Genomic DNA, 12,960 nt, shown 5'->3' on the forward strand with positions numbered 1-12,960 from the left:
CCAGAGCTCTGGGGAAGGGTGACGGAGGGGCTGGCAGCAGCAGCGTTCCCCGTGTCCTGGGCCGAGCACCTTCGGGCTCTTCCAGGCTGAGGGTGCTGCCCGGTTCCCTGGGAGCTCAGCCGCTCTCCAGACGGACAGACATCCGTCTCACCCTCTTCCTGTGAAATGTTTTCAGGATGGCGGCTGTCTGGCAGGAAGCTGAGAGGACAGACCCCCACCAGCACCCTCCCTGGCTCACGACTGGCATCTCCGGCTCCTGTGGGCAGCGACGCCGGCAGCAGCCGGATCCCGGCCTCCGGGAGCAGGGTAAGGCAAAGCCGCGGGCAGCAGGATGGCTGCGGCCGAGCAGCGACCCCAGGCTGCAGCCCTGGCCTGAAGGGCTTTGTCTGGCCATCGGAGGAGGGACGCGGAACAGGAAACGAGCTGAGAGATCACAGACCCTTTTAAGCGGGGTTCTTCATTAAAAATATAACCCTGCTCGCCCGCAGGCACCGGCCAGGGGAGCGGCAGAGTCCCGAGTCCACGGGCGGGATGGCCGGGGCGAGGCGTGGAGGCGGCTGGCAAAGGGGCAAGTCCCTCCTGGCCCCGCTGCGGGCAGGGCCGCGGGCAGGGCTGCGGGCAGCGCCGGGCGCTCACTTGGGCTTGGCGCGAGGGAATTCCTTCCTGCCCTTGTCGCGGCCGCCAAAGTAGCGGACCCTGTGGATGGCCTGCAGCTGCCGCTCGATGGTGGCCCTGATGTCCACCTCGTCAGGGATGTGGACGTAGCGGACGTTCCTGCCAGTGACGAAGAGCTCGTCCAGGCGGGACACGGCACCCTGCCTGTCGGTGAAGGTCACCTCGGCCAGCCGCACGTTCATGAAGGCGTCCACGTTGGTGACGCGCCCGGTGGCCGTGCTCTCGTCGCGCAGGTCCACGGTGGCCACGTGGCCGCGCAGGCCCTGCAGCAGGATGACCAGGCTGTTCTCGGCGATGGTGCGCTCCTTGACTGAGTGGCTGACCTCCATGGCGGCTGCGGCGGGGAGAGGGAGACGCCGTGCTGCGCCCCACACGCTCGCGTGGACACACACCGCCTCTTGCACACTCGTGTGAACGTGCATCACCCCTTGCACGCTCGTGTGGACACACACCACCCCTTGCACACTCACCCACATGCTGCCCCTCTCCCAAGTCCCTCACATTCTCCGTCTGCCCCCCCCCCCCCCCCAACTTTGCACACCGGGGTCCCCACCGCCTGCTCTTCTCCCACGCTCTCTTGCACGCCGCCCCCTCCCACCAGCCACTCGCATCCTCCCTGTGCCCCCCCCCTTTGCGCACACGTACAAACCGTCCTCCCGCCCTTGCACACCCACCCACGCGCCCCCCCCCCCCCCCCCCCCCCGCGCCGCTCCTCCCCTTGCACACGCACACCGCCTTCCCCCCCCACACCAGGCGCGCACCCGCCCCCCCCCGCCTTGCACGCCGGTGCTCAGGGGCCGCCCCTCCCCTTGCACACTCACCCGCCCGCCCGCGCTCGCCCGGCGGCAGGAAGGGGCGGCCCCGCCTGCGCCCTGCGCCCGCCCCGGCCCTGCCCCGGCCCCGCCGCCGCTCGCAGCCGGGCTCCGCGCAGGCCTTTAATGCGGCTCAGAGCCCGTCCATCAGCGCCAGCAGGTCCTCGCCCTTCCCGGCGCTCGCCGGCCGCGGCTCCGGCACCTCCAGCTCCCCCAGGATACGGGAGAGCTCCGCCCGCCGCCCCGGCTCCTGCGGGGACAGACACCGCGCCTCAGCCCGCCGCCTGCCAGCGGGGCTGCACTGGGGGGACTGGGGCACTGGGACATGCTCCACCACCTGCTAAGTGGGCCTGGACTGGGCTGGACTGGGGAGTACTCGGATGTGCCCCACCGCCTGCTAACATTAACCTTTACTGGGCTGTACTGGGGAGTACTGGGATGTGCCCCAGTGCCTGCTAACACTGACTTTTACTGGGCTGTACTGGGGAGTACTGGGACGTGCCTCAGCGCCTGCTGATGCCCGTGAGCCCCTTTCAAAAGGGCAGCAGGTGTTGGGCAAATGCTCCAGTAACAGTTCTCCATCCTATGCAGCTAAAATCTTGCTCTAATATTTGTGAGGTTTCAAGTTCTCTTATTAAATTGTCACCAAATCCACAGGCTTGGCAGAAAATACTGCCATTACTTATTTATGAGTTTAACTGAAATGGGAAAAAATGTGCTTTTTTAAGTTACTACTCTGGGTGAAACTCAGTTCTTGGCAAGGCAGGAATGATGAGAATTAAAGATCTGAAATGCACTGTACGTACCTGCGTGGCTTCTATGTTGATGACCTTGTAAGATAATTCCTCTGGTCTAGTCAATGCAGCGTGTCTTGATTAAAAACATGAGAAATGTGCTTAATCTCATGAAGACATACAAGTAAATTATAAAAATCACATTTCATGAGGCTCCTGTAGGCATGAAGTTTGGACAACGTCCCTATTCCTACTAGGTAAATTAATGTATTGACCCCAGGTTGGAGACTTTTTCCCTGTCTTGGATTTTTTATGCTAAGTGTAGAACAGCAGGAGTATCTCTGCAGCTGAGATTAAAAGCAGGTAAAAACATTCTGCAGAAATCATGTAACCAAAAGTCTCACTACCCGTGTGCTCCCTGCTGGGGGGGGCTGCAGTGTTCAAGCCTGTCAGGCTCATCGCCTCCATCAGCTGTGTTCTTATCTCTGAAAGATGTGGAGGGGAAGAGGAGGGCCACGAGGGCCGCAGGGCCGTGTCTGTTCCAGACAGAACGACGCACAGACCGTCACCAGTGTCACTGGGAGGGACACAAGGCCGTGCATCGCAGGAGACACCAGCAAGGGAAAGGGCTCTCCCTGCTGACAGCCCTAACGAAAGGGTCGAGCCAGGGAAACCTCCTCGTTTGTTCCTGTAGGGACCATCTGAACCAGAATAACCAAACGCTAAAAACCTGCTGTTCTGTCCCTAAAGCTGCTAAGGGCCAGCTTTAGTCTCCAGGGCTGTGCCCGTGGCACCACATCACAAACCCCAAACCCAGAAGGACTCGAGCGTACTCTTCCTCCTCATCAGTTGTGAACAAATTCAGTCGAAATCCTGTCTCACTGCCACTGGGTTTCTTGATCTCCAGCCCTCCCAGCAGCCTGGCCAAAAAGTTCAGTTCTTCTTTAGCAAGAGGGTTAGGGACTATGTTCTCCTGCAGAAAACAGCAGTGGGTTCATTGGTCAGGTTACCAGGGAGATGAGGACTGTAATAATTTTTGTGTTTTCTGATATTACATAAACGTTCTTCAGAGCGATATAAATATACTTTGCATTGTTAATGGTACAGATTGTGCAGATAACTAGTAATTATCAGCTATATATTTAAAATGGTTGCTTGAATTTATAGACCCAGGACAAGATAATTTTCCAGCTAAATTGAACAGCTGAGAAATCTGTAAAACCAGCTTTCTGTTTTCTGAAGAGATTAAAATAGGAAGCAAGTACACCATTGCATAAGCTGTGTGTTAGATTCTTCAGGAAAACGTGCCCTTCCCCTAGCTCAGAAGGGACCGTGGAGGATTGGATGGGGCTCTGAGAAGAACAACAGAACAGGTTCCCCTCAGGTTACCCCGTAAGCATAGACTAAAAAGATGGTTATTGTTTCCCTGAGAAAGGAGATGAACAAAGGGGAAGATACTGCAACGATACAGTAAATGATTTGGAGACGACGGATGTGGGCGTTTCATTCAGTGGCCCCATCTAAGAGACAAGGGAAGCAGAATGTAAAATCTGGTGGATGTGAAACTGCTCAAAAGAAACGCTCCCACCACGTGTGACCGGCTGCAGGACTCCCTGACACAGACTAGTTAGCCAGTTAACTAGTGACAGGAACAGAGCAACACTGACCTTGGCATGGGATGCCAAGTTCTTGGATGATCCTGTCATGTGTGTCTCTACTGGCCGACTAACACTGTACCTAGAGGGAAAAACAACCTGTTACTCGTGCAAGGTACAGGAGCTGGAGGAAGCAGCACAGCATCTGTGATTTTAGGATATTTTTCTGAAGACTGTAAATAGCTGAAATGAGAAGTTACAGTTCAGTATTATGAGGCATTAAAATGTGTGAGCGACAAAGCCATAAGAAAGAACACAGCTCTCATTCTTTAAATGGAAAAATTATGGAAGACAAACATGGAGAAAAGAAATGATTTCTTGAATGCTGTTAAAATTAAATTACATTTCACATAATACACAGTACCAGATGAGAACACTCTACTCAGCTCTACTGTAGACATAAATCAAACTTTTGCTCTTTTCCACAGCTCTTTATACACATCTGTCCACATGTGTTCTGTTTCAGGACATCACTTCGTAAAAAAGTCAAGCTGATAATACCGAAAGAAGCAAAAATACACAACACAGACAAAGTCCTTCTGAACAAATCCATAACCATAAACATAAACATTTACTTCATGTTTCTATGTAGGACAAAAGAGACTTACATATTTGTTCCAAGTTTGAGGACTCTGTCTCCATAAAGATCAAAAGATCCTTCCCTTTGTGGAGCAACATAATTTCCACTAGTGGTGAATTCAGTTCTTTTAACTTCATCTCCATTGTGATTAAACATCCTTAAAAACAAGTCATCATGGAAACATACTTAGTAGCTTTACTACTGATTTTCAGTACTGACTTCTGCTTACTGCACAAGAAAAAGGGGAATAAAACCCTATTCTGTATGTTGGTAAATGCCTATTTTATAGGATAAATTACTAACAATTAATTTACCGGAATAGAGAATGCCAGACACAGCTTAGTATTTCACTGCTGGGTGACTGAGTCCCAAATCCTGCCCTTTAACTAGTACTTTCTGGAGGTTCAGCTGTCCCTGCAACATGAGCGACAGTCTAAGCTCGACTCCTGTTAGGCCCCTGGGACTGGCTGTTCCTCCATCAGCAGCCACCCACGCAAGGTGCTGCAAACAGGGTAAGCAGCGGTTCAGAATTCACCTGATGAGTCCTGGGACTTCTGTACCCCAAGGAACAGGGCCCGATATTGGCAGCACGAAGCGACCATTGGAGTTTTGCACTTTATCCTTCAGAAAGATAGAGACCTGCAAAAGAATATTCCACCTTTGAGAAAACCAATTATATATCTTCTGATCTGAATTTTGAAGCCTGACCTTGCAGCCTTCCTGCCTAGACTGGGGCAGGTTTCCTAGAGATTTTCATGTATATATTGAGATTGTGATACAGGCCAAAGCCAGCCATGTAGAGCTGTGGTCCAGAGGACAGACACACTGATCTAACACCAAAAAAAAAATTTTAAAAAATGTACTGTTTATGCACTTGAGTATGATCAATTTATTTAGAGAATATGAAGCCCCGTGACTTTGAACTCAGGTTCTGAGTTTCCTATCAAGTTGCTACTAAAAGGAAAAACATATTTATCAACCATCAAATCTGTACTAGCAGAGATTCCTTTTTTCATAATGTTTTAGAATTACTGAGTATTATTGTAGTAGATGTGCTCAATTTGTGAAATTTTGAAAATTGAAATTACAAGCACATCAAGATGACTGAAAAGTGTAAGTATCAAAACCAAACCTACAGTGTAATTATACAAGATAACTTCGTATTCTAGCCACAAGCTCCCTTCCATTCTTCCTGATTAGTTGTATTGGGCTCTTACCCTTATGTGCATGTCCTGAAAAAAAATGAGGAGCGTTTGCCTGATGAGCTGAAATTCACCAGCCGAGAGACAGCTGTAGGTCTGGAAAAGAAAAACCAGCAGGTAAGGCTCTGCAAGTGCACCACATCCAACCCGGGTGAAGGTGGAAACGAGCGTATCAGAATGCCACGGGCCAAAACCGGTACGTGTGTGGCAGGGGAAGCAGAAATTCTATAAGGGGGCTGCTGGTCATTATTAGCTGTGACTAAGAGTCTGATTTAATTTCTGCTGAAGTCAGTGAGGACTCTGATCAGGCTGAATAAGCAATGTATTGATTTAAACTGGGCCAGGAGAAAAATTACACTTGACTCGTAGACACCTCCCTCCCCAGAAGCCCTCTGGAAACATTTCATGAATTCCCAGAACTTTTAACATTTTGTGAAACCAGTTCCCTTTCACTGGGACACTCATATTCTTTGTCCAAAGAATTAAAGCAGTTACATCAGCAAAAGTTGAGGCCGATTTGTTTCCCTTGGGTTAAAAAGAGGGGAAGGTTATTTGGATGGTTCTCTCAGGTTGAGCACGTATCAACCTCCACACTCGGTAAGGCACTTACTGACATGGTATTTAGTCTCTAAGATTAGCTTGAAAGAGGGAAAAAAAAAAATCTCAAACCACAGTGTGTCCCACCAGTTTTCTGAGGATTCTTACTTCAATCAGCTGTCGGAAAGTTTCATCCACCTGGTTCAGAATGCCAGGGGCATCGCGTATGAAATCCTTGATCGCGTCCAGGTGGTTGAACGTGACCAGCAGAATGTCTTTGGGCCGAGGGCACAGCAGCACTTGGTATTTGAAAGCCATAGTCATAAGGTCGTACAGCTGCAAAGTAACACGGGGAAATCTTGGTTCCATCGTAACAGAACGCGTGACACCGCTTAGGTAACTTCACGTTGATGTAGGAAGGGATTTAGACACAGGCTAGCACCTGCCTTTGGTAAGAAGTGCCATTTTTGCTTTGTTTCCTAAGAAAATAAGACCTCTGCAATACATCGTCAGCCCTCGGGCTGCTCTCTCCAACTGCCTTTAAAACTACAGCCAGTCCCAACAACACGAACACTCAGGTAATCCAGTGCCTACAGGCTTTTTTCAAAATTATCTGCTGGATATACTGTCTGTAGGCAACAATTCTAACATCTGCAAAAAAGTGTCAATACAGAAATAGATGTATTTATACACACCCATATATGTATGTATTTTTAATATACATTAAAAAAATCTGATAAAGAATGCTTACTGAACCTCTTAAACATCTAGCTATTGAAGCAGAAATACTTAGTTCTGAAGTACCTGATACGACCATGGATTTCCCCAAAGCCTCCCTGGCTGAGAACCATTTTTACAAAGCAAAGGGAAGGAGGGCTCTTACAAAACGCTTCCAAACAACAGCGCCGTGAAGCCATGCACTAGTGATCACAAGCAGAAGCTTGTGAAGGGCAGCACGGCAGCGCCGCGCAGCCAGGACGGGGCCGGCGCTCTGGTTACCTTGTCCATGCTGGCCTGGTTCAGCCTCATGATCGAAGCATGAGCTAGCCGGTCGTACACCGTCCGCAGAGCTTTCTTGGAATAGAGTTCCTGTGGTTTAAACAGCTCTTCCATAAATTTTTTATTGAACATGGTTGTGATGATGTCATTCATAACTGCAAAGACAAAGAGTCTCTGTTTTTTGCATCAGAAACAGCACATTCATCTGATTCATTCCACACTGAGAACTCGGACACTGACAGCTGCGAGGATCGACATGAACGCTCACCTGTGAAAACCAGGTACAGGGCCACAAAGATAAAAAGGAGGAGGAACATCGCTTCTTAATGTCAACATTTCTCTCGATCCCACACTGGGGTAAGCGAGCAGCTCGATTCCTGCTGACTGTCCCCAGGGGCAGAAATGCTACTTGAGCTGTAGACAACAAACCCTCTTTTCCAGTGGGAATAAGACTGGTTTTGTTGCCTCGTTTTTACAGCTACGGCTAGCACTTTTCACTTTTTAAATAATTTGTTTAGAGGCTATTCTGACATGTATTATCTATAAAAGCTACAGTTCTGCTTCCCAAGAAGACTGTTCTGCATTGCTCTAGATTTTTGCAAACTACAGCTGGCTGACTCTGCCTGTTCTCTCTTCAGCCTTTGACGCTATTAGCCTATTTTTCCTTCTGAGCAGAAGCTCCTGAATGATCCAAGGCTCCCTGAAGAATTTGTTACAAACGGATTAACACTGACAAGTATTTAAGGAAGCATTTATAACGCTGGGATCTATGTGAGGCCATTAAGGACTCTTACACAGCAACATCTGTGGATACTAGAGCAGTTCAAAAGCACAGAAGTCTCAACTTCGTTACTCGTGCTTCGTTTTTTTATGTTTAGACATGGAATTGTTATGCAACTTAAGAGTATGTAGAGATCCGGAGTGCTGAGTATACGGGCTATGCTCTGGTTAGTGAGCTTTTAATGCAAAGAAGAATGATCGCAGTGATTCCAGCAGATGCAGCATCTTAGCTTTTGTGCTGGATCTGATACTTTTATTATATACCTGATACGTTCAACAGAGTTATCATAAATAAGCATTTATTTCTCTATCAAAAAAAAAGTTAAATAAAAATTTCAGTTCACAGAGATTACTGTACAAGCATGAATTTTCCTAAGCAGACGGCTTTTACTGAAGCTCATAATGCCAGCTGACTCTTATGGATTAGAAAAATCTCAAAGTAAAAAAAAAGAAATAAATGAATAGTGGTAGTGATTAGCTGTGTGAATTACTGCTATAATTGTTCCCTGGTGGGTTAGACACTGGCTTTTCACACCTGTGGTACTGAAGCTACACAAAGAGCCAAAGGAAAGTTAATGTCCCAGTCACTGCATTATTTCTGGGATGATGAGCTCCCCGGGAGCGCTGCTGGGTACGCGGCAGGCGCTGGGAACCCGCGCAGGATAGCGGTGTTCTGGGGCCAGCACCTTCTGGTGCCATTCCCTCTCCTGGCTTAAACCTGACCTTTACAGGTTTTCCCCTACACTGGTGACTCACATCTCAGCATCCACTGCACTGTACCTCACCGGCCTCACTAGTTCCTGTTCCAAGTACCCAAACAAGACAGAGAGATCTCACTCAGCTTCTGAGCAGCATGGATTACAAATACACCTAATTACAAATGGGAAAAAAAAAAAATCCCTCCTCTTCCTCCCTTCTTTTCAAATAAACTGTCCATAAAACAATCCCTACTTGCAGTCTGAGGTAAAAATCCTCACTTTTTTCAGTGGAGGAAATCAAATATATCAGCGTTAGTATGTGTTAGTTTATATTTCATTTTGCAAGTAATCAATTATGACAAAAATAAGAACTTTTGCCTTATACTGCTATCAAGAAAAAATATTTTTAGTTTGCTTGTGTATGTTGCCCACACAAAGGCTCCTCCTCTGTCTTTGGAGAGTCACTAATAACCAAAACTGTCAGGAGACAGACAACGTCCCAGTGTGCTGACTGTGGCTGGTAGATATTCTCAATGGAATCGAAGATCTGTGTTAACCACACACCCAGCCTTACACAGATTATCTTCTGAAATTAAAACCTCTTGTATTGGCTATAAAAAGAACTCAGAAACACATTAAAAAAATTACGGTAAAGGGCAAATCTCACACGGTATGTTTGATAATGACACAGCGAAGAGATCTTCGAGCACAGGTAGTCCCTAGGGAGATACTTACACCACTAACAACGGAAGATAACAGAGAAAGGAGCGTTAGCTCAGGGACAATGGCACGCCAAGCAACATAGCATAAAAGCAATTTAGCGGAGAGGGGTTTCATCAGCAGGGATGGGGAGAGGAAAACCAAGTATAGACAATGCGATGGACGGAAGAGAAGCTGAGGGTTCACGGTGGTTTTCACCTACACGTGCCATGTCACTGGTAACAGACACATTCCAACGACTAGTGCGCTGCCATGTAACATGGCTCGGATGCATGACATGAGACTGGAGCCTTTACGCCTGGATGACGCTCGTGCTTCTCGGAGAACACTGAAGGCAGCAGAGGGAACATTACGAGTTCAAAACAGTCACACGTTCTACTTGCAGTGGGTTTATGGTTCGTACCCAGGTCAAAGGCAGGCGAAGCTGCCTCGTCACAACTCCATCAGCAATAGCCTCGGCTGGGTACTCTGTCACCCTCCAGAGATGCCGTTCCCAGGCAAACGTTTCTCTCTCACAAGAGAAGCTGATGGGTCAACTCTGTGCCACTACCACCTAAACATGATAAAGTGGGCTTCCATACAACTCCTCATCGTTTTGGATGTGATAAAAGAGGAATCTAGAATCTTGTAGACTTCTGGGATGTTAAATGCTGTAAAAGTGTTCTTGGAAACAGCACATAATGGTAGCAAAAAAAAAGCTGGGCAAACTCCAGGATATCAGTATTTACCTTCAGTAAATATTCAAAACCTACAAACGATGCTTATTTTGAAAAAAAATTAATCATAACCTTGATCTCTCTTAAAAAAGGGCTGCTCAAAAAGACACTGGAAGTTCTACTCATATTCACCTAGCAAAAAACCTGCAATAGTTTAGGAGATTTATTTTGCCATCCCCTTTGCTGGAGGCCACCATGTCAAGGCAGAGTCCAGAGGAATCGCACGCTCACACCTGAGCTGCTCCACTGCAGAACCCGATGCCTCAGCTCAAACCTGCCTTTGGGGATAATCTCAGCCAAGATGAGCTTGGCTGAAGTGTGAGCACCTGCTCCTTTGGGATCGCTCTGCTGCAAGGGTGCTGGGCACTGCAGAGACGGGTAAGCAGCTCGGATGGAAATGCCTTAAATCCTTCCTGGAGCTCACCTGTCAAAACCCTAAGCAATGAATTACAAAAACTCTTTGAAAAATGCAGTATACATAATATTCCTGCATTTAAGCAGAAAAACAACCTTCACAATGCTCACACAATTATATGCTTGCACTAACACAATGCTAGAAAAATACAAACATCATTTTGGCTAGAAAGACTGCTCTGATCTATTTACAGTCTTGGTTAAATTAGCAATTCATTTTTGAAGTCGTATGATTTTGAGATATTGTCTATTTTTCCTAAGATCTACAATGTGTGTTTTAACGAGCAGGTGAGGACTATTATTCATCCTTGACACTGCCTAGAAGGCTGCAGGAACAGCATACAGTGCGTTCACGTACGATGAGCCTCATGTGTGCATGTAGGGGTGCTCGTCTACTGCATGCAGCTAGAAGATTACAGTACCTCGTTTCCTGTCCACATCTGTCCATTCATCTACACGAAGCATATAAAACAAAAACATCAGTTCGAGAAGTAAGAACAATAGTTTCAAGGAGAATAAAAGAAAGAAACTAAAAAAAAAAAAGGTCTAACTAATGGACTGTGGTTTTTCTCATCAGTATTCAGCACGTAACCAGAACGAACTCTTCTGTTACTTGACATCTTTCACTTTCAACAAGCACACAAAAGATGAAACCTTGCCCTCCCCTTGGAAAAAGTCTTGTTGCTTCAATGGAGATAAAATTTTACCCTTGGTTGAATCTTAGCGTGTTTTGCATTGAGCTTGCAAAGTTTTCAGCTGTTTTTTGCACTTACAAGTGAGCAGTAGTTGAGCGAACAGTTTTAAGCATTAACAAACACCTCAACGTGGACAAAACCATGTCTCAGTTAAAATAACACCCGATTTTTTGGAAGATAAAATACATGTGTGGATAAACTGGTACAGATCTAATTCTCCTGCTGGGATATTCCACCAAGTATGGCTAATTTAGTTTAAACCCTCAATTTAGACCTATATGAACTGTAGTAACATTTGTCAGCTCATTCTCTGAAGAAACAAATGAATAATTTTAAAATCACACTTCTGTGGTGAAACAGTTGCTATTGTTTAGCATTTCTTCATACTGGACAGGCAGGAGAAGGAAAAAATGTAACAACCTCTTCAATACTGAGTTAACGCCGAGTTGACTGTTTATTACAAAACACTACAGCTTCCTGAAGTGCATTCCCCACCCCACGGCTGGAAGCTGCAAGAATTTTTAAAAGCAAAGCAGTTTTAATTTATAAGTGGCAAACAAAGAGGTGCTCAGCTGTAAACTGGGATTTTTGTGCATGCATGTGAATGCACAGGGCTCCACTTTTACAATTCTGACAGAATGCTAGACTGACAGATTTTTGTACAAGCCGGAAAAGGGTTTCAGGAGCCATATTTATGTTATTTGAAGTTTTTCTTAATTGTGCACACTTCTTCTACATAGGCTTTACAAAATTATTCCTGGAAACCACTTCCGATTGCAAAGCAATCTGGTCTTCCTGAAACAGTTCAGGACCTGGACTGAGACGCCCGAATCCCGAGCTATTTTGATTCCAAAAATATATTTCTGAAGCACTGGAACCAGTACAGCAACACAGAAAAGTATTTCAATTTCTACTTTAGCTGTAAGCATTTCACGGATTAGCTTCAATAGTACCTTCAGGCGGTTATTACCACAGAAACTTCACGATTAACTGAACAGGCTTTACTTCAAATTGAAGACAAGCAAAGCACGGTCAATTCCCGCGACAGCGCTGTTACACCGCGGTGGGGAAACTGCCCCAAAACTCCCTTCGACGACAGACACCGGGATGCTGTTACTGCCCGAGCAGCCAGGACATCCGGATTTAATCCGGTGTCACACACACAGAGCCGGTACCCCGGAGCCCGGCCGGCAGCGGAGCCCTGCCCGGGGGTCGGGCACCGGCAGCGGTGGCAGCGCCGCTCCTCCGGTCCCTCCGGGGCCACCCCGACATCGCCAGCGACTCCCCCGCGCTCTGCCCGGTACCGGCCCGGAGCGAAGGGCCGGGTGGGCCCCCGCGGGGTAGGGGCAGGCCCAGGCCCGGCCCGGGGGCAGGCCCGGCCGCCCGGGGCTCACCTTTGCGGGCCTTCTCTCCAGGGATGCTCTGGGCGCGGAGCCGCTGGTCCAGGATGTAGAGCATCTCCCCGCCCAGGTTGAGGAACAGCAGCGGCAGCGCCCGCGCCGACATGGCGACCGCCGACCCCGCCGCCGCCGTTGCCCGGCAGCCGAGGGGCCAATCGGAAGGCGCCGTCTTGGCCGGTGCGGGGCACGGGGCGCGCGCGCGAAGCCCCGCCCACGGCGCGCGCGCGCCAGGGGCCTGTGAAGGGCGGGAGCGGCAGCGCCGGGGTGGGAAACGAAGGAAAAGATGAAAATAAAGTCACGTTAATGCGATAAAAAAAAGAGCTCGGGGCGACTGGGGCCTCGC

The 12,960-nt window shown here is 48.1% G+C and overlaps 2 protein-coding genes across 5 annotated transcripts; both read right to left on the minus strand.

The window, feature by feature from the left end:
* Window positions 1-438: 438 nt before the first annotated feature.
* On the minus strand, window positions 439-1,635 carry LSM10 (LSM10, U7 small nuclear RNA associated). 3 transcript variants are annotated; one of them, XM_074894489.1, is made up of 2 exons: window positions 1,497-1,635; window positions 439-1,009 (listed from the first exon to the last, which is right to left on the minus strand). In XM_074894489.1, exon 2 carries the CDS (start codon window positions 1,002-1,004, stop codon window positions 633-635), a length of 372 nt encoding a protein of 123 aa, XP_074750590.1. In that variant the 5' UTR covers window positions 1,005-1,009; window positions 1,497-1,635; the 3' UTR covers window positions 439-632. The 3 variants fall into 3 exon arrangements, with proteins under 3 accessions (XP_074750590.1, XP_074750589.1, XP_074750588.1); XM_074894488.1 differs by lacking the exon at window positions 1,497-1,635 and adding an exon at window positions 1,131-1,161 and having other exon boundaries at window positions 439-1,070; XM_074894487.1 differs by lacking the exon at window positions 1,497-1,635 and having other exon boundaries at window positions 439-1,170.
* Window positions 1,598-12,741, minus strand: OSCP1 (organic solute carrier partner 1). Of its 2 annotated transcripts, XM_074894485.1 has the most exons (11): window positions 12,612-12,741; window positions 10,945-10,974; window positions 7,195-7,349; window positions 6,364-6,531; window positions 5,674-5,754; window positions 4,992-5,095; window positions 4,485-4,613; window positions 3,889-3,958; window positions 3,055-3,194; window positions 2,294-2,357; window positions 1,598-1,737 (listed from the first exon to the last, which is right to left on the minus strand). In XM_074894485.1, exons 1-11 carry the CDS (start codon window positions 12,721-12,723, stop codon window positions 1,621-1,623), a joined length of 1,170 nt encoding a protein of 389 aa, XP_074750586.1. In that variant the 5' UTR covers window positions 12,724-12,741; the 3' UTR covers window positions 1,598-1,620. The 2 variants fall into 2 exon arrangements, with proteins under 2 accessions (XP_074750586.1, XP_074750587.1); XM_074894486.1 differs by lacking the exon at window positions 10,945-10,974.
* Window positions 12,742-12,960: the final 219 nt, after the last annotated feature.

The sequence above is a fragment of the Strix uralensis genome, chromosome 25, assembly GCF_047716275.1.
Source record: "Strix uralensis isolate ZFMK-TIS-50842 chromosome 25, bStrUra1, whole genome shotgun sequence".
In the NCBI taxonomy this organism is placed as follows: domain Eukaryota; kingdom Metazoa; phylum Chordata; class Aves; order Strigiformes; family Strigidae; genus Strix; species Strix uralensis.